This window comes from Propithecus coquereli, unplaced genomic scaffold (genome assembly GCF_000956105.1).
Source record: "Propithecus coquereli isolate 6110/MARCELLA unplaced genomic scaffold, Pcoq_1.0 Scaffold491, whole genome shotgun sequence".
Lineage (NCBI taxonomy): Eukaryota > Metazoa > Chordata > Mammalia > Primates > Indriidae > Propithecus > Propithecus coquereli.
In genome coordinates this window covers 516,765-542,077 of record NW_012150741.1, presented here as the reverse complement: position 1 = coordinate 542,077, position 25,313 = coordinate 516,765, and the positions used below count along the sequence as shown (strand labels likewise).

Below are 25,313 nucleotides of genomic sequence, written 5' to 3'. Positions count from 1 at the left end.
GGGGACGATGTGCTGGGAAGAGCTATTAATAACTTGTCACGGCCACGGAACGCAAGACAGACTCATCGGGCAGCTCAATTTTCTGCCTGTTAAAAATCATTAGTGGTTCTGCGGGGGAAGCCAGAAAAAATGTTTTATATGGAACAATAAATTCCTCTATAAGCCACAAAACCCCACAAATTTGCAGCTAATAAACCCACAAATGTAAGACGATTAAGAACTGGTGAGGAGAGAGTTCCTCGATCCTGAGTCTCGAGAGGCAGGTGGCTGATGGGCTGACGCTGGGCCAACGGCGAAGAAACCCAAGTTCAAATCCTGGCTTTTAATTAAGCTGGGTGACCTTGAGCAAGGCATCTACTCTCTGCCTTGGCTTCCCCATCTGTAACATGAGAATACACAATTCCTGCCTTGTCTTCCTTAGCGAGTGGTTGGGGGGATAAATGACATACGAGATGAAATAATATTTGGGAAAAAATTAGTTCTAATTCTCTTAACTGCAGGAAATTGTTATCTGCCCAGTGCCTGGTGGAATGATCAGTACTCTCCTTGAGATAAGAAGGTAAAATTGACAAGATTCATCTGGGCCTCTTTCCCACCCGTTAGTCTGTCCCCAGAGGGCTTTGCCACAGAGCCTGCCAGTGGGCAGCTGTAGTGGGTTGAACTGCAGCCCTCAAAAGATACGTCCAAGCCCTAAACCCTGGTACCTGTGCACGTGACCTTACTTGGAAAGACGGCCTTTGCAGAAGGAATTAAGTTAGGGATCTTGGGATGAGATCATCCTGGATTAATAGGGTGGGCCCTAAATCCAACAAGTGTTCGCATAAGAAGAAGAGACGACACACACGAAAGGCAGCATGAAAATGCGGGCAGAGGCTGCAGTGGTGAGTCTGCAAGTCAAGGAATGCCAAGGACTGTCACCAGAAGCTAGGACAGAGGAAAGGAACGGATTCTGCCTCAAATCCTTCACAAGGAACCAACCCTGCCAACACTTGGCTTTTGGACTTCTGACATCTAGAACTATGAGAGAATAAATTGCTGGGGTTTTTTAAGCCACCAGGTTTGTGGTAATTTATTATGGCGGCCACAGGAAACTAACACAGGAGCCATGCCCTGACTGCCTGGGAATTCCTCTCCGTCCTACAGAGGAGATGAGTCATAGCATGTACACTGCGAAATGACACCTCTGGGTAACAACCTTCCACCACTCTAGGGCACGTTCCACCCAACACTAAATGGGAGGACAGGAAGAGAAAGCCAACATCAATTAAGCACCTATGGTGTTCTAGGCATTGTGTGAAGTTATCTCATTTAATGTGATCCTTGCAACAATGCTCTGAATTATAAAATGCTATCCCTGTTTTCCATTTGTGGAAACGGAGGCTCTTGAGAGGTCAAGTGACTTGTACATGTCACACACTGGTGGCAGAGCCAGGATTTGAATCCAAGTCTGCCTATTCAGGTCCAATCCTCGTTCTACCCCAGGAAGAACTCCGGGCCCTGAGAGAACCTCAGTGGAAATCTGTGTGTCCCTGGCCAAAGGCTGACCCCCCAGGGCCAGGAATGAGGAGTGGCCGGATATTTTCAGGACCAAGTCAGAACCAGTTTAGCATGAAACCTGTTGGTAATAGTGGTTTCAATGACACAGAGACAGAGGAACATTTCCCAGCCACGGCTGCTGTTACAGTAAAAATGTTCCATGGAAACAGGTCACTGGAGCATCTGTGACCAGAGGAGCTTTAACACGGAATGTACAATTTCATATTATAAGGCAGAATTCTATAAATTCCTGCCGTGCCCTCCTCCGATCCAAGATCCCTGTTGAATGCTGGTCCTGATTTAGAGAGGGAGCTGAGGCCAGGAAGTGTCTGTTCACACTGGGCCCCAGGCTCTCCTCCAGAGGGAAATGTCCAGCGAGCAGGGGCTCCCGTTGGGCTTGATTTGTTTAATGAGGTTCTAACAAGGCCCAGAGATCACCGCCGAGGCCCAAGGGAGGTGATGCACTGTTGTCCCCAGATCCATCCTGAACCCTGCCTCCTCTGGGTTCCAGTTGAGAAGCAGATATCCAGTTCCCAGATCTAGGGAGTGAGGGTGGGACCCTCCGGATGTCACTGGGGTGGCTAGAGCTTTTTTTTTTTTCTCACAAAGATTTTATTGTTCAGTATAGCTGGGAATTCGAGGGTCAATAGCTGTCAGGCTGGAATAGCTCCCCGCGGCCTCCAAGCACACATTTCCAGGCATGGACCCAGGGGCACATGCACCTGTTTCAGGCCCCCGAGACCTCCCGGGAGAACCTCCCCAGAATTGTTCTCCATTGTGCTTTCTCTTATTTCTCAGCCTAGATACCTGGGAAGTCCTGTGATTGATTTGACCTTGAGGGAGCTGGTGCTGAACGGAGCAACGTATTATGCAGCAAAAGGTGTGGCTTCTAGCAGTTCACCGCCACTCACCGACTACGGCGACTTGGGCGGCTCGCCCCAAATCTCCGGATTTGGTCTGATCTGGGAAGTGGGGGAAATATGGCTTCATGCGCTGGGGCTGGACCAGCTCTGTTCTGAATTTCTCAACAAGGCGTGGGTCATCCTCACTGCGGGCCTGGGAGCTGTGGGTGCAGGACAGAGCATGTCCTGTCTGCCTCTGGCTGAGGTTTCTTGGCAAAGTCTGCAATGGTGATGACTATATCAGGAGAAATGTCCTGGGAGCCTCTTTCCTCTGAGGCCAGACTTCCTCAGAGGGTAGCGAGGTTTGTGCCCAGGGGCCCATGTGGCGTTTGCATGGTTTATTCTAGTCAGTAGGACAGAGGGCTTAACAGTGCCCGGCCCTGAACCCTACCCAAAGCATTGGAATTGCCTGGCTCTTTTAGAGTAAAAGAGAGCATAGTATTATACATGCCGCTCTCTCTCTGACTCCTCACCTTTGAGGTAGCCCATTGTGCAGATGAGAAAGCAAGGCTCACAAAGGTGACCAGCTTGCAGAGGCAGAGCTGGGGTTGGAAGCCAGGCAGCCTGGTTTCCAGAGCTGAGGGCGTAACAGAGGCCGTGTTGCCGCAGACACATTTGCAGTGGGCATCTCTGTGCTGTGCTGGGGTGCGGGGTGGGGGTGTCTATGTGGAGTGAGGGTCGTGTAGGCCTTGAGCCGTGTGGCATGTGCACTTCGTGTGTGCACGGTCGGCCGTGCGGCTCGGGGTGCCTGTGTGCCCACGCGCGTGCGTGCCCGCACCGGGCCCCTCCTCCCCAGGTGGTATGGCCGGGGGCCGCGCTCTCCCCTGGGAGTCTGCAGACGAGCCAAACCACAGCTCCAGCCAAACCACAGCTTGGGCCACAGGGGTTTGATCTTCCCTCCGCGCCGGAGATGAGAGAGGTCTAAGTGGCAGAGATTTATGGGGCCTGAGGGAGAAATACCCTTCCAGTGAGAAGTTCACATGAAAAGCTCTGGAGTAATAACTGAGGCTGCAAAGCGTGCCAATTATGCAACAATTAAAAGGTTTGACTATCATCTCTTTCTCCTTTTATTCTCCCAGCTACTCCTCCCGCTTCCAGCCCCCAACCTGGCTGCCCCTACAGGCTCCCCAGCAAATGCTCTGGGGGATTGAGGATAAAGAACACACTTTTCCCCCTTTAATTGGAGATCAAAAGTTGGAAGAAGAGCCTACCCCTCAAGGGTGGGGCGGAAAGGGGAGTTGTTGAGATGCAGCCCGCAGAGGAGGGGGTGGGGAAGGGAGGGGAGTGCAGGGCAGGTTCCTCCGCCCGGCTCTGTGGGAACTTCACACACATCATCTCGCTTAATCCACATTCTGCCCCTGCGAGAGCAGTCTTCCTAGTGGCATTATGCTGCGGACTAGAAAACTGAGACTCACAGAGGCAAATGACTTGACCAAAGTCCCACAGCTGGTAGAACTGGCATCGTACCCCAGGCTGTGTGACACCAAGGGCTTCGCCACCAGGCTACTCTGCCTCCACACCATCGAGTGGGGGAGCTTTCTCTCGTTTCTTAGCCTTGGCTTTCCCATCTGTAAAGTGGGTGCAGGCCTGGGCTTTGCGGATGGAGTCAAGCGCGCCCGTAGACGAGAGGTACGGTGGGCGCTCCGCGGCAGGATCGCTCTGTAATGCCGCCAGCACAGCCGAGCCAAATGCCCTGCGCAGCAATCCAGTGGCTAATTGAGAAAGAATTAGGCAGCGTGCCCCAAAAGTGAAGAAACAGCTGCTAGTCGGCTTTTTAGAGGTGCCAACCCACACCCAGTGTGTGTGCCCCCTCCCCACCTGACTTCCCAGCAGGGCTAACAGCGCCCACGCACCAGGGCCCACGGCATTGGACTCCCTCCTGCCCACGCGCTGCCCGAGAGCTCTCGCGGCTGCTGGGGAGGGGGCTGCGGGCATGGGCTTTTCCAGGACAGGGACCGGCTCTTACAGTCAGGAACCCCGCGCCGAGCAACAGCGGACTCACACGGCTCACATTTGACCCAGACGAGGGAGGACAGCAGGACACTGCCCTAGGGACTTTGCTGTATGTTTCACGTCAACACACCCCAGCTCTGCTCTGGCGCGAACTGAGGGTGGTGCTCTGGGTGAGCCACGCCACCTCCCTGGCCACCAGTGTCCTTATGTGTTGACCGAGTGGGCCAGACTGTCCGGCAGTACTGTCCAGCTGTCCATGACAGCTAGAGAGTGGAACACATAGCCCAAGTCACACACGGTGGCAGGGAGAGGTTCTGACTTTCCTCCCTCCGGGCCGGGGCCGTCCGCACACCCCGCTTCCCAGCCCCCGGCAGCTGGAGGAAGCACAGGCCCGGCTCTGCGTGTCTTCTGCTCGGGCCGAGCCCAGGAGCGCAGCCGTGCTCCTGCGTATTGCACAGGGGAGAGGAGCGGAGCTTTGGCCTCGGCCTCCCCATTCCCTTTCCCTGACAACCACAAACGCTGACGGCCGAGGCCTCCCGGGACCGTTTCTGCCAAATGGTTTTCCCCAACACGGTGCTTCCCAGGTCACAGCTTGTCTCCCAGCATTTTCTCCTCCCCTGCTTTGGATCTTGCAAATCCCTCGCCTGGGTAGCGATGCTCTGGGGTGTGTGTGGGTGGTGAGACCGGGGGGCATTGGTTATGGGTGGAGGGAGAGGTGTAGCGGGGAGTGGCGCAAGAGGAGCTGTGACCATCCCTCGGATACCGTGAGCCCTTCCCCAACCTCAGTGGCTCACACTTGATCACCTGGGAGGCCTTCTCTCCCCAGCACCCCATCCTGAGCCTGCACCAGGTGGCCGTGGCGGCCCATGCCCTCATGGGAGCTGAGGGACCCCAGCCGGCATGGCCAGCCACACTTGAGAGCCCAGCCAGTTGTTTGCTCAAGTGGGGCCCGCTCGGCCCACTCTGCGGGGGCTGGCGGGACTCCAGAGGAAATGACGGGAGGGTTTGGGTGCATTCTGACCTTAGCTGAATTCCAGGATGATGATGTGTGAATAATATGGCTGTTTAAGAGTCAACAGCTCGGGTGCTTTTTATAGTCAGGCCGGAGCGCTGAGTGGGCCATCTCCCCACTAGTCATGGAGCTAGTTAGATCCACCGGCAAACAGTCCCCGCATTGCTCCCTGGTATTACTCTCCTGTCAGCAGCCACCCTAAACAGATGTCGAAACTGCCATCAAGTCGGCCCCAGCCCCACCCTCGAGCCTGCTATTCCCAGGCTTAACGTTCTAATTCCTTGAGCTTTTCTTTGCATTTCCCACTCCTGTCCAAAATTTTCATTATTTGGTGGCCTCTGCCAGCAGGGATCCTAGGTTCCCACTCCCTGGGCCATTCCGAACCCCCAGATAGCACATTCTGCCCACCTGGAGGAGGAAGGAATTCATTCAGAGTGACATTCCAGGGACAGTGCCGGGGAGGAGCATGTGGGTGAGCAAGCGTGGGGCCAGATCCCAGCATTCCAGTCCTGCCCTCTGTCCACTCCCCCCAGCCCGGGACGCCAGGTTTCCATCACCAGGCAGGACAGCGTCTGACCACGACTCCAACACTCACAGTGTCTCCAGATTGTGCAGCCCCTCAAAGCTGTGGGTTCCCAGACGCTGGATGCGGTTGTTGTGCAGATGCCTGCGTGGGAAGGAGAGACACATCAGCACGGGGCCCACAGCACGGGGCCCCGGGGACGGGAGAGTGGCGACTTGAGTAGGAAAGCGGAAGCAGGAGCATGGACAGAATGACCCCAGTGGTCCAGCCCTTTGTCTCCGGGAACGCACTGACTGGCCAAGACTGACTTCTGAAGCCATAATCTCGAAGACTGGATTGACCACAGGCTTCCCCATTTTGACTTCCTTTGAAAAAAAAAGGGAGAGGAGAGCCCCAGGCCAAGGCTAAAGCAAGCACCCACTAAGCTCTAGCAGACAGGCCCGACGTCAGACAGACTCAAGTCTGAGGCTTCGGCCATGGCCCTGCTCCCCGGGACCCAGCCTGCCTGACTCAGTGGGCAGACGAGCCTGTGGCAGCCAATAGCAAACCACTGCAGACAACATATAATTAAAGGCTAAGCTTTTTGTTACAACTGGAGAGAGCTGCAGACAAGCTCAGAGGACAGAGAGATTGGTGAGGCCAGAGGAATCAAGGAAGGCTTTATAGAGGTGGTGATCCAGAGCAGGGCCTTGAAGGACAGGCGAACCGCACAAGCGGAGGGAAGGCCATTCCAGAAGAAGGGGTGCACCCAACGGTGATGCAGCTGGAACCCCCGGGAAGAGCTATCCAAGCACAAGCCAGAAAAAACAAACGGCACGGCGATTACGCACACGTACAACGGAGAAACAGATGGAGAAAAGGAAGGATACAAATACAGGCAAAGTTCCAAGCCTAGAAGAAAATATAAGCAACAAATGAGGACTAGAAAGAAATTTATCACAATAGCCTTCTGCTACAAAACAATCCAATAAAACAATATTTCAAAGACAAAATTTTTTAAATGAAAGGTAAAATGACATTGTAGATTAAAGAAATAAATCAAGGACCAACAGTACGTCAATAAAAAGTGAGTCAATAAATCTGAAACAAGGAGCAGCATAGACACTGCTAAAAATCGAATTGATGTCAGAGAGAATGCTCGAGCTAATCCCGGTGAATAGGGTGGAAACAAAGTTTACAACAGAAACCAAGCAGTGATGAAGACACAAAGGTGATTCAACACGCGGGTAACTGATGTCTCTGAAGCCAAGATCCAGAAATGAGACTGAAGTTGTATTCAAAAACATAATACAAAAAATTCTCTAAGATGAAGGAAGAATGGGACCCGCAGCTCAAAAGCATACATTGTTTCAGGATAATTGGATGCAGAATATTCTACACTGTGACATATTCTGGTTAAGCTATTAAAGTTCAAGAATTTAAAAACATCTTAAGGCAGAAAAAGGAAATCACTGACAAGGGGAAAAAATCAGGCTGGCTTCCAAGTTGTTCAAATATAAAGGCAACAGGCAGGCCCCAACCAACGTGGATGGGTAAGGGTGGGAGTCTTGCCAGTCTTGGGGTTTAAAGCTCCTGCCTGTCTTTCTCATCCTTGCCCACCTGCTCCATGAGGTTCCAGCCAGGGAGACAGATTCCTGCCCCCAGGGAGCGTCTGATCCCACAGGGAAAACACAGATCCTGCCTTCTGGGAATGAATTATCTCCCCTTACAAAGGGGTTTTCATTTTCCCATTTCTTTCACACCTATATCCCAACTGTCACCAAAGGCTATCATCCTTCCTGCCTCTGTTGAACTCCTATCTCCATTTTCCATCCCCTCTTCCTCCCCCGCATCTCTGGTCCAGTGGGTCTCAGTGAAACATCCAGCTCCAAGCCTCCGATTCCCTCCTCCAAACCACTACTTCAACCCGTGTACTCTGGGCACCTCTAGTAGTCCAGTCTGGCCAGGTATTGGAGCGTATAGCCCAGACGAAGAGACAGGATCACACGTGACACCACTGCTGCCCGATCAAGTGCTACCCAGTGGTCCCATCGGTGCCGCAGCGGAGGTGGGAAGGGGTCCATATTTGTCTACTCACAGCGCCCGCCAGGCCCCTGTCTAGCCCTTGGTTTTAACCGAACTTCTTTCTTGCTTGTTATCACATGCAGCCTTCCCTATCTGCCTCCTGGGCCCTGCAGTTCAGCCCACAGTTGCTGGACAGCGTTCTCCAGCCTCCTGTCGCCTTCACAGGTCACCTCCTGCTAGATGCCTCACTCCTCCATCCCATGAGTTGCAGGCAGGTAAAAGACAAGGGGGTGATGTTCCCGGCCTCTCTCCGCCGTGCGAAGGGACCCGTCCTCCCCTTTCAGCTTTGTTCCTGCACCAGCAGGTTTTCTTTCCTTAGTCCCTTGCCGCTGTCTATTATGTGCCCAATCCCCTGGCTCACAGCCAAACCTTGGGGTCTTCCATGATTCCCCCTCTTCTTGGTCTTTCACCCTTTGAAAACCTCTAAATCAGATCAATTCTTCCTTCAAAACATTCCTCAGTCATGACTCCCCTTCCAACCCTTCTACCACCTCCATAAATTGGACTTTGATCAATACACCAGAGCCTCCAAACTGACCTTCCTTCCTCCAGTCTCCCACCCCCTACAGCGGCCACCGCAGTTCCCATCCAGCCTTGGAGCTCCCTCCCCGACTGGCAGAGAAAATCTGGCTCTGACAGTGTGAGTCCCCACACTCTCCTCTCCAGCCTCTTCTCCGTGATCTGCACGAGGCCCCTCTGCTCCGGCCCGACTGGCCTATTCCCCGGCAGCCAAACGCCCCTGACTGTCCCTCCCCATGACTTCATTGCTACCTGCCTGGAATGTTCTCATTCTCTCCACTCGTCCACCTCTTCACCATCCTTCCAGGCCCAGGGCCCACCCCACCTTCCCCACGAAGCGTCCCTCTCCCCCACCGCTCCTATGCTACTACAAATCCGTACTTAGCATCTGGCTGTGTTAGCGTAAGTTACACTACATCATTAGTTATTTCTTCTCATATTTATTCTGATCTTTCAATTAGACTGTAAGCCCCTTGAGGGCAGTGGCTGTGTCTTGTGCTTGTCTGAGTCTTCACTATGCCACACAAGGGCTCTGTAAATGGCCTGCTGCTGTTCATCTGTCTGGGACCCATCCTGAAGTTCTCATTTTTCCAGTAATCTTGTCCCTCACAGAGACCTGATCCCATTCCCTCATGATGTCACAGGGCTAACACCAAAGCTAGAAACAACCACCATGTTCTGTTTACTGTCTGTAATACTCCCATCGATTCCCAGAAGAAGGGAGGGTGTGGTCATCCTGATAGAAGAACATGGTCCACAGGGTATTTCTCTTGGTTTTCCAATCTCCCAGGACAGAGACTAAGACATACAAATTGGTGCCTACCTTTTCATCTCTCAAACAGAACTAAACATCATCTATTCCCTGGCTTGGAAAATCACCCAAATTTCCAAAACCAGGGGACGCGATGTTACCATTTAGCAGAGTCACTAACACGCATGTTCCTGCTGCAATTAGTGTGTAACCCAAAGCAATTATAAATGACCTCCAAGCCCTTAGTAATTACCCTATGAACTTACCAATCATTCATAGCAATTAGTTGGGAGCTAATTTGCACTCTCAAGTTCCCACTGGGAAGGCAGAGTTAACCCCAGTCCCCAATTCCTGCCAGGGATGCTATCTCCCAGGTAATTACCCTGATGGGGCTTTGCTGTCTAATTATAAGTGATGGCTTTTCTCTGCTTCTTCAGGCCTGGGAAACAAGATGAATTTACACTATCTCTGTGCCAAAGCATATGACTGCATCATTTGATTGTCAAATATGGAGGAAATTACTCAAGAAATTCTTGGTTTATACTCCAATTAGCATGGCATAGTTATTATATTTGCATAGCAAGAAAATAATAGCTTGATTCCTATTTTCTGATTATAGTTACCCTGGCCTTTTAGTGAATCTCAGAGAACTTCTATAACTTTCATGTCATTTAATCTCATGATAACCTATGGGGTAAATGGGAAATGGTCATCCTCATCCTTTTACATAGGGGAAACTGAGACCAGAAGGTTCAGCAACATGCAGAGAAGAGCAAAGCTAGGCAAGGCTCCAATCCAACTCAAGCAAACATGCAGCCCCCAGCCCCCAGCAGGACCCGGCTGGGGATGGGGGACAGGGCAGCACTCACAGCACCACAAGGCTGGTGAGGTTCTGGAAGGCGTAGTCAGGGATGTGGCTGATGCGGTTGAGGGCCAGGGTCATGGCCTGCAGGGCAGGGAGGTTGTTGAGGGCCCTGACAGGGATCTCCATGAGTGCATTGTCGTCCAGCCAGAGGTGGCGGAGGGAGGACAGCCCCTCAAAGCTCCTCTCCGGGACCAAGGAGATGAGGTTGGCATCTAGGCGCCTGGTGGAAGAGAGGATGGAGAGGGGTCAATCCAGGGCAAGATGCAGACCAAGCTCTGGGGCTAGACTGGGCCAGCCAGGTCCCCGATAGTGCCTTTGGGGTTCCCTGGGACTGAGGTTGTGACTTGGCCACTGTTATCTTATATCCCACCTCTTCAAGTTCCCATATTTGGCCTTATTCCAACTCACAATTCTTGACCCTTTATGTCATACATTTCCATTTATGACCCCCAACTCCTCCTCTCAGACCCAAGGTTGAACCCATAGCCCATCTGTGGATAACCAATATTTCCCCCCCACACCCTCAGGCTGCCAAGTCTATGCCATAGCTCCCTTGCTCTGGGTGTGCACTCCAAGACCATACAATGGAGATGTTCCCAGCATTGGCAGAGGGAAATGGCCTCCCTTTGGACCAAACCAAAGAAAAATGCCTCCTCAGGGATGTAACTCACTCCCTGTCACCCATCCCCAGCACCACCTGTTCCTCATCCCCTCAAGGATTCAGGAGCCAAGGGGCTCCTGCCAAAGTCCTGGAGCTTCTTGCTCAATTGATATCCTCTGGGAGGTCCCTGCAACCCACAGCTGAGGCTTTTGATTTGGTGCCTTTTTGAACAGGTAAACAGATGGTAAGTGATCTGGTCTGTGCATAACCACAGATTCTAGGGTGATACGAGAACTACTGATGTAAGCCCTGGAAGATCTTGCCAGCCCAGCAAAACAGGGAGACTTCCCATCTTAGCTTTTTACAGCCTTGCCCAGGACATGACATTCTTTATCAATATACTACTGCCTCTGCCTCCTAGTCTGGGACCCTATCACTCTATGGAGCTGGTCCCTCAGGGCCCAGACAAGCTGACCTGCGACCGTGGATCTACTCCTGGACTTTAGTATCTTGAATGGAGACTCAACACTGAGCCATGATTCTCCCACACAGGAACATGGCACTCAAGCCATGGAAACCCAGCCTCATCCACAGAGGCCTGACAGCTCCATAATCCTGAACCCAAAGGAGAACTGATGGGACCAGTAGCGTGGGACAGGTGACTTTCTTTCATTCCAATAGCACAAGCCCATTTGCAGAAGGCCCAGCAGTGCACATCTCTTCCCTAAGCATCGCACCAGTGCTCCCCCTGCCAAGAGCCTCAAGCACCACTGGGAGAAACTCCCCAGCTAAGGGGGCCATGGGTGGACGGCCCAACACTGCAGCCTTGGGAGTGAAAGCAAAGTGACCAGACGCCCCTTGAAAGCTGCAATTGGGAAAGTCTCTCCACCCACATCAAACCTGACCTGATGGGACCAATAACTCTTCAGTGAGTGCCCTCTGCTGGCAAGGCCTGTCACCCTGGGCGTGGTCTTCCAATGGCGGCCATCACACCCTTGATGGTCTGTCTGGGGCTGGGTCCCCTGGGAGCTTCGTGAAAATGTGAATTCCCAAGCCCCTCCTCAGGATAGTCCGGTCCAGAAGGTGTCGGGTGGAAGCTTGGAAGCTTCAAGAATGCCCCAGGCGTGTCTAGGCACAGACAGGTGTGCGAATCACCGCCTTGAGAGAGGCTACATCTGGAAGCTGGGAATGGCGCTCATACAGAAAGCCCTAACGACAGTTCTGCCCCAAGGCAGTGTTCCAGCCACTAAGAAGCTCCTTCCTCAGGGAGCTTAGAATCCAGTGGGAAGGCCACTGAGGTTCACGGTGTCGCACTGTGACAGGGCGAGTGCAGGGGCCACGGGCACCTGGTCCAAAGCAGCAAAGACGACCTCCAGGAGAAAGTCGTGCCTATGTGGAAACCTAGTGGCCGTTTAGGGCCAGTCAGGGGAGAAGGTGGGGAAGAGTTCCAAACAGCGGGAATGGCACGTGGGAAATAGAGAGTGTAGCCAGCCGCGGGCACGGTGTTCTCTAGAATTGCCCTGGCTGGGCCCGTGTGAGCGAGCCTCCACCCTGCAGCCCTGTTTGAATCTTAACTTCTCATGTGGTTAAAGCCCTCACTTATCAGAATGCACTTACTATGTTCTAGGAGCATTAATGTATTAAGTCATTAATTTTCATAACCTGCAAGGTTGACATTTTGCGAATGAGAAAAATGAGGTACAGAGAGGTGAAGTCACTTGCCCAGGGTCACACATCTAGGGCGTGGTGGAGCTAGGATTCAAACCTGGACAACTGGCTCCACAGTACACAACTCTAACCACTATGCTCTGTCACTGGCACACTCCAAAGTCACTGTGTGTATGTACCTCCCTGGTTTCTACACCAACCTGGAATACTCCCAGAATAGCCCGCCCCTGCCCCTTCAACAGCCTCTGGCACTTATACACCTGCGTGTCCACCCCGTCAAGGAGGCCTAGGGTTACATTGTCCCAGCGTGGTCATGCTGGCCCCGTCACCCCGCCCCCACTGAGGCATCAGTGAATGTATCAGCGCTTCCTCTAGGTCTTTGCTTCCCCATAGGCGGCCAATGGACCATCACCTGGAAGCTTGTCAGAAATGCAGAATCATAAGCCCACCCTGGATTTACTGTATCAGAATCTGAATTTTGGCCTGACTCCCAGGTGATTCATAGATTCATAAGCACATCAATATTTTTAAAGCACTGAGCTAGGTTTTCCAGAGCTTCTGATGCTCTAATGACCTTGGATGGCTGGAGAAGACAGGAAGGCTGAATGAGGGAAGGAAGCCCATTTCCTCCTGTGGTGAGTGCTTGGCTGGTCCTGGGAGCCCTTGTTCTAAGATTTGATCAATTATTCTAGAAGACAAGTTTCCACCTCATCCTCCTTGACACACTAATGACCACGCAGGCACTATGTTCAGTTTTGAATTCCCAGCACCTAGCACAATGCTTCCTTTGCAAATGGCACTTAATGTTTTAGAATAAATGAGTGAATGAACACCCTCCAAATCCCCTGCCCCCAAGCCCCAAACTGATGGCCTGCCCAAGCATCCCAGTAAGCTGGAGACCCAGACAGCCCCTCTTACCAGGGCTGGTCAGGCATCCTGGCTTCCCTGCTTTGACACCCCATGCTGTTGCGGTGAGGGCTGTCACCCCACCTCTTCCCCCATCCACATGAGCCCCCCCAGCGGATGCCCAGACTCTCCTCCTGACCCTGGGGAGGCCCTCGCCGTGGGGGCAGCTTCTTGGTTCCAAATTTTCCAGAGACCGCAGGCGGACAGATACCTAAACCCTGAGAACTGCTTAGGACCGCACAGAAGTCGCGTTTGAGACAGCCTTTGTAAGGGAGAGGCGCGAGGTAGGTGTCATGAGCAGGGGCTCGAGGGAAGAGCAGGCAGCCTAGAGTGGATGGGGGAAGTGGGAGCCGATTTCAGGCATCCTGAGCAGGTCAGATTCCTTAGGCGCAGCAGCCCGCTGGGTGTAGGGGTTACAGAGGGGCCGGGCCTGGCTCTCTGCAACTGCTCACAGCAGGTTAACAGACCCAGGAAACCTGACTTCCTACGGGGGCAATGCCTCCTTCTCTGACGCCCTGGGCTGAGAGCCGCCCTCCAGTGACAACCCTGACACCAATAATAACCACTGTTTCCATTTATTGAGCCCTTGTCATATGCCAGGTACAAGTGCACGACCTGCCTCCTCTCCAGAATGCCATGAGGTAGCTCTGATTAGCCCCGTTTTCCAGAGATGAAGCCCCCTCAAGGTCACGCAGCCAGTAAGCCACAGAGCGGGGTGCGACCCCGAGTTGAGCGACACCAAACCCCACGAGTCTCGCCATCGTGAGGTGCTGGTCCGAGGTGCACGAGGGGAGGTGAGGACCCTCTCGCCCATTTGAGAAAGCCAGGACGCCAGGGCGGAGGCGGTGGCTGAGCAGCAGGGGACGCACAGCGGGAAGGCGCTCTGCAGCAGGCAGGAGGCGGGTGAGGCAGGGCAATGGGGAACAATCTTTCCTTCTGTGAGCTCCAGGGCCACTGGGAAGTTGCCTCTTCTGTGCACACGCAGATGTGTGAGGACACACCGCTGCCCGCCCACACGTGCGTGCACACTCGCACGGTAACCTGTGGTCCCGGTTGGTGCATCGCCTGCCTTGTGTGCAACTACTAGGCAGGAGAGCTTGGGAAGGGCAACTTCTACCAGGCAGGGCCCACCTTCCACCCGGCTCAGGACGGGCCTCAGTTCCTCAGCCTCTGGGGGGCCGGGGAGACTGGATAGCCTGAGCCTCAGGGCTCTTTCTGCTCTGCCAGGGAGAACCTGCTCCTGCCCGGCTCATGGATCTCCTGGAGTGGCCTGAAGAAGCAGGCTTGGCTGGGGAGCGGCGGTGGAGACAGGGACATGCCGAAGGGGGATAATGAAGCAAACTGGCAAATGAAGGTGGGAGGAGCACACGGAAGAAATCGGCCAGGCCCATGTTTGTGTTTGGGGTAAGCAGGGAGTCCAGGGGGATCACTCAGGCCAGGTGGGCTCAGGGGTGGGACACAGACCCAGGGTAGCATTGCCAGATACATCAAATAAAAGTACATGCTGCCCATTTAAATTTGAATTTCAGATAAATAACAAGTAATGTTAGCATAAATATGTCCCATGTAATATTTGGGACAATGCCCGGTTAAGTCTTAATTTCAGATAAGCAAGGAATAACTTTTTGGTATACACAGGTCCCATGCAATATTTGTATTTTATCTGGCAACCCTGATCCGGGCGCTCAGAGCTGTGCGTGGGAGGAGTGTGGGCCGAGCCCTCAGGCAGACCGGGCCACCAACGCCCTCTAGCCTCGCACTGGTGTCCTCCGCTGTGTGCTTTGCTGACCTGCCCGCCCCAGAGACTGTTCTGAGGTTGACACGCAGCTCAGAGCCTGCACCCACCGTTCCCTTTCCTTCTCGCCTGCTGACAAACAGGCTACCCAGAGGCCCTGGGGACCCAGGGGAGGACCTGGGCACCTGGCAATTGGAGGTCCTCCTGGTGGTTCTGGCTGTGAGGACAAAACACCCATGCAGGAGGCAGCAGGAGGGAAAGCAGCAGTGCAGGCTTCTACTTTCTCCCCTCCCCTCCCTCCTCTTACTGGACACCCTCTCCCACCCCCAGGAACTCTGACTAGGGGGAGCCCAAGGCCCAGCACCCTGGCTATAGACAGTCCCTCCCACTCTCCCCACTTAGCTCCGGCTGGGATGGGGCACCCCCTGAAGAACCCCCCCTCGAGTAAGGGTTCCGGCTGCCCTGGGGTCTCCAGTCCTCTTGGGGGGTGGGCCCCAGGCTCCCCTGTCATGTGGGGGTGGGGGGCTGAAGGAGCCTCCGAGCAGCCAGCAGAACCCACCGCTTGGGACCGAAAGCGCTTTCTGAGCAGTCCCCGTCCGCAGGTGCGAGATGAGCGCGGGTTTGGCAGGAAGGAGAGAGCAATTATACCAATTAAGCTCTGGAACAGAATCAACAACCCCCAACAGCTCTTCTCTTTCTCCCACGTGGGCCTGGGCCCCTCCAGTGATTTCGGATTCTAATTCTTGCCTGCGGTAATGGGGCAGATTAGCAGGGACCCACAGGCCCGTCCAGGCTTGCTCGGGCTCTGGGGAAAGAGCTTAACCTCTCCAAGGCCAAACTGCTCCTAATACTCCCGCAGCCTGGGCTGAGGCTGGGGCGGGAGGGGGCAGGGAGCGGGGGAGTAGGGGTTGGGGGCCCTTCCCTCCAAGTCCCAAGGGGCAGGTGGTGTGAAAGTTGCCTGGTCATAGGACATCCCAGGGACCTGGAGACACGAGGTCTGGTCCCACGTGACTAAAGTGACATGAGGACCTAACAGGAGCAAGTTGTAGCAGAGGAGCTTTAGGTCAGACGGCAAGAAGTTACTGACTGACAGTGACCCAGAGGGACAACAGTGTAAACTCAGAGTCACACTGTGTCCGAGCCTGACGGAGCCTGCCAGCCTCACCCACCTCACATGAGGAGCCCGAAGCCCAAAAAGACAAAGAGAAATGCCCAAAGGCAGGGGCAGGTCCGGGACCCAAACTCGGAGCTTTGTTCGACTCTACCGGCCTGGTCCCCCACAGTGAAGGGGTGACACACACCTCTATCGGCTGCAGGAAGCACGTTTCTGTTTGGAAACCAGGGCCCCTTACAGCCCACAGGGGACCAGACTGGTCTAGTGGACCCTTTCTGGAATTTCTTTCTCTAATCTGTCCTATATCCTACCAGATCTTGGTGAAATACAAGACAAAAGGGACAGATTTGGGGATCCTGGTGGACCACGAGCTGACCCATGGGGGTGGTCAAGTATTCATTTAAAAGGGATCATGTGGCCAGGAGCGGTGGCTCGCACCTGTAATCCTAGCATTCTGGGAGGCTGAGGCTGGAGGATCACTTGAGCTCAGGAGTTTGAGACCAGCCTGAGCAAGAGCGAGACCCCCGTCTCTGCTAAAGATAGAAAAATTAGCCGGGCATCAATTGTGGTGCGCGACTATAGTCCCAGCTCCTCGGGAGGCTGAGGCAGGAGGATTGTTTGAGCCCAGGAGTTTGAGGCTACAGCGAGCCACAGCAACACCATTGCACTCTACTTGGGGTGACAGAGTGAGATTCTATTTCAAATAATAATAGTAGTAATAATAATAATAAATTTAAAAAATAGAAGGAATCATGCATGTGAAGCTCCACACTCAGTGTCCGGCACATAGTCCCTGCTCCCTGAGCACAGGTGACTTTGAATCCAGAGGCCAGGGTGCATGGGGAGGACAGCAGGGAAAGGCGGGCAGGTGTTCTCTGCTATTCCATTCAGGTCAGCTGTGAATTGGGTCCTCTCTCCAGCTCACATAACAGGAAAGGACGCGGTGATGATAGGACAGGGGACCTTGGGAGCAGAGAGAGGCTGAAAACCAGAGTTCATAGCAGAGGGGTGCCTGAAGTCGGCCCCACAGGGCTGGGCACATCCAGGGAAAAATTCTGCTTCTCATCCAACTGGAGGCAGATGGCGCCTCCACGGCCCCTCCCATGATTGGTCCCCTCACCCTAAGAAAGTACCTCCAGCCAGTCCTAGGACCTGCGTGAACCTTTCCCTCATCAGCCCGCGAGGTTTTTGCAGAGTGAGAAAGGAGGGCCAAGGTTTCAGATGCTGAAAGTTCAGAGGGAGGAGGGGAGTCCCTAGCCAGCTTCCGTCCAGTGGCTAAACCCAGGAGCTGAGTTTGGTGGGCTTCTCTGCCCCAACGCCCATCCCAGCCTGGCTGCCTCCCTCTCCTCTTGAAGCTGCCCACCACTCAGACCCTCCTGAGCAGGACCAGCTACACAATTTGTGGAGCCTGATGCAAAATGAGAATGAAAGCCCTTGTTCAAAGATTCTTAAGAATCTCAAGATGGCAACAGCAGAGCACTAGCCAGGCGTCGGCCCCCTCTGTGGTCAGGGCCTGTGCAGCTACGCAGGCCGCACGCCCGTGAGGTCAGCCCTGCTCCCAAGCTCAAAAATCCTCAAGAGCTGCGGCCAGGCCTCCTGTTCTCATTTGTTAACTGGGAGTGAGACAGGAACAGAGAGGCTGGGAGGTGAGACACCTTGAGGACAAGAACTGTTCCTTCCATTCACAGTTATTGATCGTCTGCAGGGGGCCAAGCCCAGGGCTGGTTTGTCATCTCTGACCCCCCGCCCCCAGCGCAGTGTGGGTACATGGGGAAGGGAGAGAAGAGAGCAAAGGTGTGTGTGTGGAGGGAACATCTCAGGCTCTGGTGGGAACAGAGAGGGGAGAGCGGAAGGGGAAGGATATTAAAGGTTAAAAAAAAAAAAAAAAGCAGCCACTATGGAAATGGTTATTCTGTAGGGAAAATATTCCACGTGGGAGCCGTTGATTGCCCAGAGGGTGCAACAGCCCTGACAGAGGGCCTGCCAGGGAAGGCAAGGGTTCCAGCAGGGAGCAGGCTGGCACCTGCCAGGCAGCAAGGAGGTACCCCGGGGCTTTCCACGGGCGGCAGGCCCCAGCCCCCCACACCAGCACCCGCTGCCAGTGCCAGGTGCAGCCTCCGCATGGAGGGTCATGGGGCCCCAGTGGGGCGGTGGGGAGTCCCTGCCCGTGGCATGCCCTGGCCCTGCTTGGCAGGCAGGCTTGTCCAGTGGGGACCAGGCAGACTCTGCACCCACAGACGCAGCCATCTCAGGCCCGGGCACTCCCGTGCCTTTGCCTTGGCACATCCTGACACCCCTCCCCAGCTGCCCTTGTGGAGACCTCAGCCTGCCTTCTGCGAAGGCCCTGTGTGGTCTCATGAGGACTTCCATGAAGCCTCCGCTGCACCCAGCCATCTCCCCCATTACCTATTAAGCTGCCCTAAATGCATCTCATTACAGATGGTATCATGTCTTTTGTCTTCAGTTCCACCAGACTGGATTAAATCCAATAAACATCCGTAGAGTGGCTACCATCATGCCAGCACTGTGCTCAGTTCTGGGGCTCAAACTTGAATAACACGTAGTCCCTTTCCAGGGAAACTCTTAGACTATTTGCTTTAGTATTTAATAAAACAGTATAAAAGCCTTAGCTAACATTTATTGAGAACCAGCTAACTGCCAGGTGTGCTAAGCATCTTACGTTTGTTATTGTATCTCATCTCCACCCCAGCCCACGGAGTAGGAACTTATCACTCCCACCTTGCAGGCAGGAGGCTCGGGGAGGTGGAGCCGTCCGCTTGCCCCCAAAGCCTGTGGCTTTAAACCACGCTAACAGAGAGGTGGGAAATCCAGAGAGGCCTCATGGAGGAAGTAACATTGGAGCTGACTCCCCAGGTAGGAGTAGGAGTTTTCTGAAGGGCCAGTATTAGAGGAAGGGACACAAGGCAGAAAGAACAACAGGAGCGAAACCCCAGAGGCAGGAAGGGTATTTAGTGAGTGGTCAAAGTTTGGAAGAGGGGGCAAAGAGGCTGGGGATGAGATAATCAAAGCTGCAAAGCGACAGATCATGGTGGCTCTCATGTTCAAGCGGCATTTTAGAAAGATCACCGAGGCTAAACAGTGTTGAGACTGGGTTGGGAGGGGTGGGAGGAGGCAGGAGGCTGGGAGGCAGTTGGGAGGCTGTTTCAAGCATGTAAGTCAGAGATGTCTCCTTACAAGACAGTGAGGCTCTCGGGCACAGGCCCGGGAGAGCGGAAAGGGTCACACGAGGGAAGTGGGAGGCACCAGGAAAAACATTCGTTTTCCAAGACCGCCAGGCCAGGGACCCCACGGACATAGCTTATACCTCTTGACCGCATAGAACAGAGGGGATTCGGGGCCTTTCTATAACTCCAGAGTCTCAGCACTGCTGCTCACGTTCTGGGGGGACCAGAGCTGCCCCACCACCCCTGCGCCCCAGCTCCCGGGGGCTGTGGGAGGCAGGTGGTAGGGAAGTCCCCCCCTCCCTGAGCCGATACCTCTTATTCCTATCCTAGGATGGCTGAGTGTGGGGGAGGGGGAGGGAAAAGCTAGGTAACCCTCGAGCCGGGGCTCTACACCTCGAAGTGGCCCCCACTCAAGCCACGCTTATTGATAAGGCTTCCCCTCGGCAAGCCCTGAGCATCAGAGCCTGTTCTGGAAGTCCGTTCCCACCCTATGAAAAGAAACCTTCTCAGGTGAGGAGGGCGGTTCCAGCCAGGCTCTTCGGGGGCTGGCAGTTGGGGCTGTAGCCAGGAAGGGAGCTGCCCTAGAAGTAGTCATCACACCTAGAACCCAAGCGAATGGGCTCCAGGCACCTTCTCTGTGCCAGGCGCCGACGTACACGTCGTCTGGGCAGCTAAGGACTCCCCGGACCCGTCTTCCCTCCACCTTGGGCGCTGAAAGCCTCCGGTCCGCTCTAAGACAGCACTGTCAGCGAGCTTTCTATGAGAGAACCGTGCAGGATCCGTACTCCCTACAGTAGCCACCAGGCACACGTGGCTACTGAGCACTTGAGATGTGGCTAGCATGACGGAGGAAGCGAATTTTTAGTTTATTCCATTGTAATGGACACCCGTGGCTGGTGGTTGCACACTGGACCGCACAGCTCTAAGAAGTCAGCCAGGCTCCGAGCAAGACATTGGAGACACAGAGACAAACGGGCTTTGCTTCCTGCCCTTGGGGAGCTCACAGTCTAGCAATGAAGATCAACGAATAACCGATTGTGATAAAATGCGGGTGTGTGTCAGAGAGAGGGAGAAGGAGAAGAAAGGAAAAGAGCCGGAGAGATTCTGTCTGGCTGTGCAGTGCACCAAGAATCGAGGGAACCAGCTAAAGGGTGTGAATCATTCAGCCAGGAAGGCAGGACGGGCTTCCCGGAAGAGGGAAAGAGGGGACGTTGGTGCTGAGTCTTGAGGAATGACTGAATTTTCACCAAGTGGACGAGGGAACGAGAATTCCTGGCGAAGAGAAGGGCGTGCGCACAGGGGCAGCATGGGAGAGGAGGAAGGGCTCACCTGTGCTGGGAGCAGAGGGTGCCGGGCGAGGTGGGGAGTGAGCACTTGGGAAGAGGAAGGAAGCTGGGAAGAGAATGTGCTGGACCTTGGGGGCTTTCTGGATCTTGCAGGCATCGGGGAGGCTGCAGTTGAGAAAGACAGTTCTGGTGTTGTGCGGGCTGCAGGCTGGCAAGGGTCTTGGACCTGCCGCTACACAGAGCTCTGTGACTTCAGACAAAGCCCTTTCCTCTCTCTGCGTTCAGTCTCTTCCCGTGTATGGTGGTGCGGGGTTAGCTTTAAGGGTCCTTGAGGCTCTGTCCTTCTAGGAGCCTATGCTTTCTTTGGACAAATTCTTCTGTGCTGTCCCTGTGTCCCCAAGATAGGGGCTTGCTGGGCAGGCCACCCAAAAGCATGTGGTGGCATGCAGAGGCACAGGACAGCCAGCCCCACTCCTATGCCCCACAAGCAGCTCAAGATGACTAAAATTCTACCATTTGGGCAATATTCCTTTTTTAGTACAGAAGTTAACTATTATTGTTTTTTAAAAATCTGGCAAGTATTATTAGGTAGGCTTTTAGTGGAGAACAGTTTTTTGAGAGAAGCTTCTAGAAATGAGACGCAGACTTGGAACACGGGGAGCTCTGGGCCAGAGCGACGGGGAGCTGGGAAAGATGGTCAGTCAAGGCGGGAGAAAGGCCAAGGCCAACTTTGGACCCTGGAATAACTTTACCCAAGTGCCCACTTTGCTCACTCTTCTTCCCCAATGCCCAGGAGGACCCCGCGGGTGTGGACTGTGTCCTCTCTTTCTCTGCAAGTTCCCACAGTGGACATGCGGTCTGTGTTTCAGTGACCAAGTTAGGGGCACTTCCAGCGCCGTTCAGAGGACCGTGTGGTGAGAGAGGAGACGTGGTCGTGGAAGCGAGAGCTGAAAGGGCCTCCGCCTGACCAGGGAGAAAAGGGGCTCTGAGGGACAGACCAAGGGACTTGCCAAGGTGACAGAGTAAAGAGAGGGCGGGGCCAAAGAAGCCTGTCAGTTTCGAGTCCAGTGCTCACTTCTCTCCTGCCCCTGTCCTCTTGGGAGAAGAAGAAGGTGTTCATCCATCCCTGTTCCGACAGACAGTGCCACACCGACAGCCTCCCAGAGACACTCCCCAGGTCGCTGGCTGAGGTCCCGTGAAGAGCTTGGCCTCTGAGGGCCATTCCTCGGCAGCATCCAACACTGGGGGCCACCCCTTCAGTCCCAGCCTACCTCCCCACATCCGGAACCCATTTCCGGGCCCTCACAGAGAGTGCACAAGCCCCCAAGAGTCCAACAACTAAAGCCCTTGGGAGTAGGAGCCCGAGCACTTCTGGGGGGACAGGTCCCATGGTGACAGAACGTGGGGAGCACAGAGGAGGCCAGCTGAGCCCCCGGAAGTGTGGAATGAGAACTCAGCTTCCTCGCGGGGGTGGGTCAGGGTGGAGGTGGTTGGAGCCCTGAGTTAGCCTTTGTGTGCCGCTTCTGGTCGCGGGGAGGAGGGCGGCTGGAGCCAGAGCAGCACTTTCCTCTCCCGCGCCCCACACGGGGAAAGTCTGAGTTTGTTGGAGGAAAGTGATTTCATCAGCTCTGATTTATGTCACCTCATAGGCTCCTTCCCCTCTCACTGTCAGGCTTTCAGTAGATCAAAGGTGGGATATTGAAACGAAGGCAATTCCAACTGGTTAGCCGGGCTATGCTAACGCCCAAACTACCCTTCCCTCCATCCGTCAGGAGGATTGATGGGTGTGCAAGATCCCCGGGAGGCAGAGAAAGCGCTTCCTTTGTGTACATCAAAGGAGGATACCTGAGCACTCCTCCCAGTCGTTCCTTGTGTTTTATTCGGCAGCAACGTATAAAAATAATTACCGGCCCTCCAGGAGGGAGGCAGGGAGGAGATGTGCAGCCTTCCTGAGCTGCCCCTGAAGATGCAGACCTACAGATCCGGGCAGAAGGCCAGCTTTGTGGGTGACAATCCCGGAATCCTGGGGTGGGGACTACAAAAAGCCATCTCATCCGTCCCTCAGCCTCCAGCCATTGAATTCCAGACATCACGCTGGTTTCTGAGGACCTTCCTGGGCTGTCTGAGATGTGCTTGGGAGCCAGGTCCTGCGGTTGCTTGAGGCCTGGATGCCTGCCCTTGGCTGAGGCAGCTGTGGTTGGTGGAGGAAGAGGCAGATGGAGAGTTTCCCAACTTGCCTCTCCAGAAAGGGGGCAGTGACGTCAGAGGTTTAGGGAATAGAAGTGACATTCCAGTGTTTCAAAGATACTTAAAAGCTGTCCCAGCAGACTCTGTAGTAAAAGGCACGAGGGCACACCAAGCCACATATTAACAGTTCAAAAGGTACCAGGGGAGAAGGGGGAAAAGAAGAGAGTGGGAAAGTCCATATCGGTTCTGGCTTCCCTAGCACAGGGTCCCAGTCCTTCCCACAGTCTATCTTATCCCTCGTTCCCAAGCACTCCCAGGCTCCCTGTGGACCAGCATGAGAACTGGGGAGGTTACACCTGTGTGGCTTTAATCTTCTCCTCCCTGGCTCACTACCACGTGTCGGTCCATCCATCCATCCTTCCATCCACCCATCTCTCCATCCGTCCATCTCTCCATCCATCCGTCTCTCCATCCATCCATCCATCCATCCATCCATCTCTCCATCCATCCATCCATCCATCCATCCTTCCATCCACCCATCTCTCCATCCATCCATCCATCCACCCATCTCTCCATCCACCCATCTCTCCATCCATCTCTCCATCCACCCATCTCTCCCTCCATCCATCTCGCCATCCATCCACCCACACAGACTAGAGAATCATCCCCCATGTTGTCATCTCGATTTTCTCCTGCTCAGAATTGTCTAAGGCTTCCAGTAAATTCCAAACTCTTTGGCTTGGGCTTAGAGATCCCTTCCCTGAAGTGACTCTCACCAGCCTCATTTCTCAGAAAGTTCCCTCAATTCTCCATTTCATCTGCAAATACGTCCCTCCCCCACCTCCTTGTCCCAGAGCATGTGGCTTTTCCATCTCTTACTTTTGCACAGGCTGGTGCCCGTTTGAAATATGCGTCTCCCTCCTCTCTTCAAAGCTCTGCTTACAAGTCCTCTCTTTTTAAAGCCTCCTGACCGACCCTCACACCGGGATCTTCCCTCCTATGCTCAGCGTCTTCTCGGTCCTCACTGGTTGGTCCGTAATCACCCACCACACCCCGCCCGGTGCTGACCATCAACACATGGGGAGACCAGCCACAATTCCTCTCCTCCAGCCTAGGCAGGGAATGAAGGAACCAGTAAAACAACACAAGTTGTTTCCAGTTAAAATGAAGTAAAACTTAATCACCTTCTCACTAAAACACCCATAAAGATACCAAAACAAAAACAAAAACAAAAACAAAAAGATGAAAACTTAGACCTCGAACAAAAGCAGCACTTAACTACAATCTGACAACATCTCTGCTAACCCTGAGGTTAATGGAACTAGGGAAAATAGCTGATAATGAGTGGTTTTGCTCTGTTTTGCCTTGTAAAACAGAGCAGCCCTGCCCACCTAGGTAGCAGACGGAAAAGCATTGCCTCCCTCCCCATCTGTCTGTTGTGAATCAGAGCCCAGAAGGCTGGCCAGCCGAGCCCCTGTGCTGTGTGAGTGACCACCACCACCCCAACCCACATTCCTATATTCACTCACAGGCTTCGACTCCCCGAATAATGTGGCAGGAAGGAGCGGGGTCTGGAAGTGGCACCTTCCTCCTGAGTGGCAAGGGCTGCCCTGTGGCAGATAGAGGACAGCCTTGGTGGCCTCCTATCTTGAGGAAAAGCAGCCATTCTCTACCTGGGCTCCACAGGGCATCACCTGAGAAGCTTCTTATAACTGTGATACCTGAGCCTGCCCCCAGAAATTCTGACTCACGTGGTTCCTGGCGGGGCCTACCCTTAGCATTCTTTACAATTTCCTCTGGTGATTCTAACGTTTGCCCAGGGCAGCAAACCACTGGTGCAGCCTTTCATACAGACCTCGGTGGAGAGAACTGGATAACCAATTGTTGGATGCGGGATAAGATTCCATCACAGGACACCAGGCTATACCAGATTGAGTATCTTCTTAGATGCTAAAATTGGCCTGGGAATTGTATACATCAATCTGCTTTCCAGCTGTATATGTGAGTGAGAAGCTGATTGAACCAGCCCTGGGAGGAGAGACAGTAAAACTGGGGAAAATTCACGTTATCTCCCTCGTGACAAATGCTATATCTAGATAAGATTTTCTCTATTCAAAGATAAAGAGAAAAAGCAGGATCTTGCTGTTCATAGCAGCATTACCCACAATAGCCAATAGGTGGGTGCAACCCAGTGTCCACTGATGGATGAATAAACAAAATGCAGTATATACGCACAACGGAGTGTTACTCAGCCTCAAAACGGAAAGAAATTCTGACTCATGCTACAGCATGGATGAATCTAGAGAACGTTATGGTAAATGAAATATGCTAGTTACAGAAGGTCAAATACTGCATGATTCCACTTATATGAGATACCTAGAACAGTCAAATTCATAGAGACAGAAAGTGGAATAGTGGTTGCCAGGGAGAGAGGGGAAGTTATTGTTTAATGAGGACAGAGTTTCGGTTTTGCAAGATGAAAGAGGTCTGTGGATAGAAGGGGTGA

At 53.7% G+C, this 25,313-nt stretch overlaps 1 protein-coding gene across 2 annotated transcripts in view; it reads right to left on the bottom strand.

Annotated features, from left to right (window-relative positions):
* LGR6 (leucine-rich repeat containing G protein-coupled receptor 6) overlaps positions 1-25,313 on the bottom strand; it is a 113,725-nt gene that overhangs the window by 30,156 nt on the left and 58,256 nt on the right. Inside the window, exons 5-6 of one of the 2 annotated variants that reach the window (XM_012655906.1) lie at positions 10,130-10,345; positions 5,999-6,070 (exon numbers count right to left, since the gene is read on the bottom strand). The exons of the other annotated variant lie outside the window; for it this stretch is intronic. Coding sequence (XP_012511360.1) covers positions 5,999-6,070; positions 10,130-10,345 — 288 coding nt within the window. The remainder of the gene's footprint in view (positions 1-5,998; positions 6,071-10,129; positions 10,346-25,313) is intronic. 2 annotated transcript variants of the gene reach the window in all.